The sequence below is a fragment of the Epinephelus lanceolatus genome, chromosome 9 (assembly GCF_041903045.1).
Source record: "Epinephelus lanceolatus isolate andai-2023 chromosome 9, ASM4190304v1, whole genome shotgun sequence".
NCBI lineage: Eukaryota > Metazoa > Chordata > Actinopteri > Perciformes > Serranidae > Epinephelus > Epinephelus lanceolatus.
The window spans coordinates 31,207,722-31,215,002 of record NC_135742.1 but is presented as its reverse complement, the minus strand read 5'-3'; the positions used below and the strand labels follow the sequence as shown (position 1 = coordinate 31,215,002).

The following is a 7,281-nucleotide window of genomic DNA, read 5'->3' as shown; positions in this document are numbered from 1 at the left end:
TTGACTGAAACAGAGATCAAACACCCTCCTGTAGCACAGTAACCCTCTACCGGAACACGGAGCAAATGGCCTCCTAATTCAATCAGTGTCCTGCGCTGTCAAATCATGGGCTGCCGTGGGCTGAGCTCTCCAGACAGCAGAGGGCCATTATCGGCTGATCGGGAGGCCTGTTACTGCGCTAATTGCTCCTTCAGAGAGCTGGACTGCTGCTGACGGATACACTCCCATCCCTGCCTTTCATCTGCTGTCTCTGATCACAATCAGCTTGACTTTTCCAAAAATGATCTCATGAACAATAAGCAAAATGGCTTCTCACGTGATCAAGAAATTAAAGACTAATCTCAGTTAAGACTTTATTTATGTATTTTTATGCCAGCAAAAGCCTTCAAAAATTAATCATCTTATACATGACATCATCTCAAACATCCCAAAGATTTTAATCATACATATTTACAGTTGCTTCATAGTAGAGCAATGACGTCATGATTAACATGTAGCCAGAGGACAAATGGGTGTACAGTTAGCATTAAACCAGATGTATATTATATTGTCTGGGTGCAAACTACGGACTAGGAGAAATTAAAGGTGCCCTGTGGAATTTATGACCACTAGAGGCACTATGGAGCAATGTTTTAACAAGTGTGTCACCATTTTGTTTGTATCATGCACATTCCTACTGCCGGCTTCGCACTCTTACACTGATCTTCATATTGGTGGTGGCAGCGGATGAAAAATTGTAGTAAAGAACAAGCAAGTAAACATGGCTATAACAATGCATGATTTAAAATATTCAGTAAATCAGCTTTGCAAATGTTGTAAAGAACAAAATACATTAAACATGTTTTTAAGGACTCAAGGACACACACAAAGCATTTTGGTCTGCAACACTGAACGAAGAAAAGAAAACTCCACAGGGCACCTTTAAAGAGCCTGTTATTGCCCAGACATCAATGAAACACCTGCAGTACACTGATATGAACATAAAAAAACAGCAGCTGAGGTTTTCTAATGGATGGATGGGGTGTTTGATGTGGCCAGGTGTATGTGCAGGTGACTCAGGGGGTCTGGGATTCAGGCCGGTCCATGAGGGATTTGATCCAAGTTGTACCGTTTATGAGTTTTGTGGTTGCTATGATATACTCCATCCCGCTGTCTTCCATTTGAGAGAGGAAACGAAGAGCGGCTATTTCAGCGTACGACACCCCGCCGAGGAAGAACACCAATGTTGTCCGATTCTCCCCCTGCTGACCTGTGTGACAGAAAAGGAGACACATTTAAGTCAAACAAAAATGGAAAAACTAAATTAACCATGAAAGGAATACTTCACCTCCAACATGATTATCTGTATATCAATTACTCACCCTGTGTTACGTTGAATTTGTGAGGAAAACACGATGGGAGTCTTTTAACAGTAAAGTTTTGGCAAAAACGCACGTGTTTGGGAGGTATTGAGCACATGACTGGATTTTTTGGATTCCTCAAGAAAAACAGTTTACTTCATGAATTCAACGTAACATGGGGTGAGCAACTGATATACTGTACAAATGATCATTTCGGAGGTGAAGTTTTCCTTTCAATCAAATTTTTGCCATGTCTCCCTTTAATAAAATACAACTGAATGTAAACGAGGGCCAAGTTCCCTCTACTAAAGCACCATATTTTGAAATGTGAAAACACTAATTTAGCCATCACCCTCCCCCTAGATTAGAGTCTTCTATTATCACCTTTTAAAATCCAGTGTAAGGCAGGCTTGTAGAAACAAGTCAACTATCTAATGCCCAAACTCATTCTTCTAATTAGCACATTTCAAATTGAGTGTATAATTAAATTTATTATTCACATCAGTGTAACACCTCCTTCTGCCAATATGAAAAGAGCGAGGAAAACTGACTGGTTGGTCACTGACAAATGAAGCACAGCATGTTTTTGTCTAGCCTTCTCTTCAACACAAACACACAGAAAACATGCACACACACACTGACAGCAGCTCTGGGGTACTGTCAGCTTTGTGCCATCAATCTGCTGCTGTTCAGTATTTGACTCAACAAAAACAAAGCCTGTGTCTTATCTACATGCAGCAGGCAGGAGGTCGTTTACTTTTATTCTGTTTAGCGAGCAGCAGGGTAAACAGTTGACCTGGTTTACATTGGTCCTTACGTTTCTTGTGAAGCCCGGCAGGCAGCTGCTGTCTCTCCTCAAAGTGTGGGCCTGGGAGCATCTTCAGCACCTCTTCGATGCTACGCCACCCGGGCCTGGCCAAGACCTGGGTCAGGCGGATGCTTAGTGGCGCGTAGCCACTGTACACATAGGATATGTCGTTTGGGTTCTGAGGGAACCAAAAGACACACAGTAAGAAAGGTCAAAATCATCCTCAAAGTGCATGGGTTTAATCCTCAAAGTCCTTTATTTAATGAGTCTCGTACCTGTTCATTGGCATCCTCCATCCACAGCTTGAGGGTTTTTCTGATGGTGGGGTAGTTGTTCCTTGAGCTTGTCTGTAGCTTCAAAAGACCCCCCTTCTCCAGGTTGTTCAGTGTTAGAATGTGTTCATAACCATAGGTCTTCACAAAAGACAAAAAAAGAAGGCATTATTAAAAAAGTCAGGCAACAACAATTATAAATATTCATTTAACCCTTGGAAACCCACCATAGACCCATTTTTGTTTTTGCGATGTGTAACAACTGATGCCTTTGGTTGTCTAGTTTACCATGACACCACTACCTGATCTTAAAAATGTGCCATAGCCTCTTTAAAGATGATTATGTTGGCTGAGATTGCCAGAGGTCACACAGTTCTCTTAGGTTTTGTAATACAACTGGAAAAAAGCCTACGCACTACAGTGTAATTCAATACTATTTTTTGTTGATGCTGCAGGAACGTGTGTGCACAGAGGCGCAGTTGAGATACCACCACTTGACTTTACCTGGAGAATCTCCCTCTTGTAGTAGTCGAACACCTTCTGCTTGAGGCCATTGTTGCAGACTGACTGCATACACACCAGGCGCAGAATCTTGATCAGTGGATCCTTTTGGGCAATGCAGTCCTCTATATATGTGTTTACCTGGATAGCAAAATAACATTAATCAGAACTAAAGTGCACCAATAAATGCAGTTTATAAATCACGTTAGCAAAACTTCTCATTGTATAAATTCTCATTTAAAATCAGTGCCAGATACAAAACATGAAGAGTAAATGCAATAAGTCATTTCCTATTATTTTGAGGATTTCAGTTAACTGTGGTAAAATGATATGAAACCACAGTGTATCTCTGTACATACTGAAAGACTGTTTTATGACAGATTAGCTTTGGAAAAACAGTGCGTAGATAGGCAAAATATACCTTGTCTGTGTCGACTCCGGTCATAAACTCCTGTTCCACTGTTAGATTATCAAAGAAGGCCTCAGATGCTGAAACAAGAGACATGAGTTAGATTTAATCACATTATAAAAAGCCTATATGACACACTGAATGTACAGTGAAGTATAAACAGGGAAATACAGAATTCTACAGTCCTCAAAACAAGGAGAAATTTTCATAATGATATTCCAAAGCAACCAAAACATTTTTTAATATAAAGCAGTTTAAGGGGGAAAGAAAGGGCTTATTTACTTGTAATGTCCTTGATCAGCTCTGCTATAGAAGTGTGGTTGGCCAGTGAGCTCCGAGCTGCCTGCATGTGAGGCAACTGAGACACAAACTGCTTTATCTCTCCCACTGTTTTAGCATTATGGCGCTCCTGAAAGACAAACAACATATATTCATATATCACTTTATTTGCTATGCTGTTAATCTGTCTGATGGTGCAGCTCAGAAAAACAGCATTTAAATGGCAGAATCCAATTCATTTACCACAAAAGGTGATTCACACAGCACGTCAGCAGGTGAAATAGGATGTAAAACAGGTTTGGACGTGGCATCAAAATGGACCAAAAACAAGATTAGGAAGCTGTTGATCTTTATCAAATTATGTTTGTAGTTAAAACAGTTTAACCCTTCTTCAGTTTTTTTCTATAAAATACAATTCCCACAAACACACAATGATCTATTTTAGTTCTGTGTCTATCTGCACAAATTCGTTTCAGACAATGACAAAATACACAATAATTGTATTCCCGGAAACCTTTCTAATAGAAAGCGCCTGTCCCTAAATGAGTAAAGAGCCTGCTCATGCTTGCTGCTATCTGATGGTGCATCAAAGGTATAAACAGTCTCTACTAATGCAGTTTGTATTACAATCAATATACCTGTGCTGATAATACGTTTGGCCTTGTTAAGCAGTCTCCTCGTACAATTAGTACTGTATCTCATCTCTGGGTGATTGTCATCACTTCCCTCACCTCATGGATTTCTGTTATGACCTTTGTGGTAAAATGCCAGAGACTGTAATCACATTAGATCAGCTGATATGTCTAGAGATGATCCAACATAGCTTTCTGGAAGCATTAGGCATTGAAACTACATTGTTGTAACAAACATTACACTATAAATATTTCAGAGCAGGTAAATATGCTAGAGCAACAAAGATGATGCAAGACCAACCTCAAAGGCTGCTGAAATTATTTTGGCCTTCTTGCTGAGCGCTGCTCCGACAGCGTTGAAATTTTTGTCCCGTATTTCTGCATACAGCTCCTCTGCCGAGTTGAGCTGTAACTTCTTGGGCTCTGTGGGTAAATCTTTACTCGCCTCACCCTGCTTCTTCTGCGCAAACTTCTCAGGAGGTAACTTGACATAACCTGCGAGTCAGAGAGAGTAAGGACAGGGACCGGCAATTTTAAAAAAAAGAGGAGCGGACATTCAAAAACACAAATATATGAAGGGTTGTACCTAATGTCATTTTTTAAAATCTGAAGTTCCAAATGTTTATCATATTTTATGAAATCATCACCCTAAAAAATGAAATAAAAACCCTTGAAAAAAAATCCCTAATTTCAATTAAGTGATACATCAAATTAACTGAGTAGGTCTTTTTTAAATTAAATCAACATTTTGTAATGAATACATGTAATTTATACAATACAATCTAATAGTGATTGCTGCTAGACCATGCCACTAAAACAGGCCAGGTTTAAACAGCATGATTTAGATTTCAGATGTCAATGTTATGAAGAAAGCTTCAAACTATTTGGTACAGCCCTAAATATATGCAGACTGAAGATAATTGCAACAGTGCATTCACATCAGGCTTCATTAAAACATAATGAGAAGAAGTCAAAAATGGTTTATTCTGACCGTTAGTGATTCCATAGATCTCGTCAATGAGGCCCTCATATGTGAGCTGTGTGGCCAGGGGGGTGAGCAGGTCAACATTACGGTCCAGGAGGAGCAGCGTATCGAACACGGGCAGGATCTGATTCTGACTGCCAGCAAACTCCCTCTTCATCCTCAGCATCATGTTGGCAACATGCTGAGAACAAGCAGAGAATTTCCTTCTCAAACAAACTCACTCACACAGCTGCTGCTGAGCCTGTCCATTAGCAGTTAGCAGTTTCAATATAATATTATAACACATCATTTTTAATGTAAAATTATTCCACCTCACCCGTGCACATTCTCCTTTCCCATATATCTGTGGAATGGTGCCATACAGTGCCTGTAAGGTCATGAGGCCTTTGGCTGTGTGGTAAAGGCTTGTTTGGTCATTTTCTAAGTAGCACTCCTGGAAGAGACAACAGGAAGGATAAACACATCATGGCAGTTAGAAATACATCGCAACTATACAGCTGTATGAGGTGTGAAATTCTAGATATTTAGTTTAAGAGAGCTTATACATTTTAAAAATTATCTTTATTAAGATACTGGTTGAATTGCTGTTGATTTGAAATCTGATCTTCACTTCATAACAACACACAGATACAGCACAGTGGATGATATATATCTGGGATGTACAATTTGAACACACCCTGAAAGCACTTTCATACTCCATGGAGAGCAGGTCGCCATCATAGGGGATCAGGTCCAGGATGTACTCATCAATGTTGATGAAAGAGGCCAACACGCCCTGCTCCTTCAGCCGCTGTTCACACAGCAGGCTCCGCCGAGGCACAAACAAAATGTGGAAGTCTCTGGACGAATGCAGCTTGTCCTCACTGCAGGCACACAGTCCAGGACAAAAGTATTAAATTCTGTGCGGACAGCTTTGCAAAGAATTGAAAATACCTGTCTGATGTGAAAATGCCTTTATCACCCTTTAAATTGTGGCGCTTTACATGAGACACAGACCTGAATACATTCTCAGCAATGATGTCCATGAGCTCCAGTCTGGGACGAACAAAGAAGATGATATTTTTGACGTCAGCAGAGGGGAGCCTGCCACTCTTGAGGGTGAACATCTTTTCCACTTCATGTTCCTGAAAAACACAGTATAAACATGAATGTGTTTAATCTGAATGATCAATAAAACCCTCAGCTATATTACATATGTGGTACATTCCTGTGACATTATCTGGGAAACTGTGCAAAGAAGGAAGGCACTTACCTTCAGTAGGGAGTACTGAGCTATCAATCCAAAAGGTCCGGTCAGATATTCATCCCAAACTATGGCCTATAGAGCAAAAGCATATAAAGTTATGTATCACATCAGTGACAAAGCCTGAAGGATCATCTGTATGCGGAACTGTCTGCTGTCAGTGTTACAGATGATTTAGCTATTAGCTAATGGGTCAAATTATAGATTGATAAGCAGCCACCCTAAAGGAGAAATACAGCTCAAATGCACAGACCTGTAGCTACATTATCAGATGTAGTATTTAAATTATATTCATAATCACAACATAACTGCATCTGAACATACCCTGCATGTATTTTAAAAGATGTGTCGACCACTGACATTTCCCCCAGACTAGCTTAACTGTCAGGAGCATAACGTTACAACTGTCCCTGTTTCTGCCATGTTTACATGTTTGTGTGTTCATTACCTTGCTTCCCGCACATTTGTCCAAAAACTCTCGAAGCTCTTTTCGTGCTGCTTCTCTTAATATGTTTAAATTGACTCTACCGTACGAGAGGTGGGCAGCCATGACTCTTTATCAGCAACACAACAGATCAGGTGACAACAGCGGCGAGACTCAGTCACGTGACCAAAGAAGCTACAATACCAAGATAGTTCACGTCAAGGAAAACGAATAAAACTCCAAAAGCTTAATTCCTTCCACCCTAGTTGAACTTCTAGTCTGTTAAATTGTAATGAATAACGGTCTAGCTAACGGGTTAGCTATCTTTCTTTAGCTTGCAGGGGCGAATTCGTCTCACGCGTGCGTATTTGGGTGCTCGTTAAACAAC

General features: G+C 40.3%; 1 protein-coding gene across 1 annotated transcript; it reads right to left on the bottom strand.

Annotated features, from left to right (window-relative positions):
* Nucleotides 1-339: 339 nt before the first annotated feature.
* Nucleotides 340-7,074, bottom strand: vps33a (VPS33A core subunit of CORVET and HOPS complexes). Its single transcript, XM_033618667.2, has 13 exons — nt 6,918-7,074; nt 6,479-6,544; nt 6,223-6,350; nt 5,903-6,089; nt 5,543-5,659; nt 5,233-5,407; nt 4,543-4,736; nt 3,613-3,739; nt 3,343-3,410; nt 2,925-3,062; nt 2,424-2,561; nt 2,158-2,326; nt 340-1,249 (listed from the first exon to the last, which is right to left on the bottom strand). Exons 1-13 carry the CDS (start codon nt 7,017-7,019, stop codon nt 1,056-1,058), a joined length of 1,803 nt encoding a protein of 600 aa, XP_033474558.1. The 5' UTR covers nt 7,020-7,074; the 3' UTR covers nt 340-1,055.
* Nucleotides 7,075-7,281: the final 207 nt, after the last annotated feature.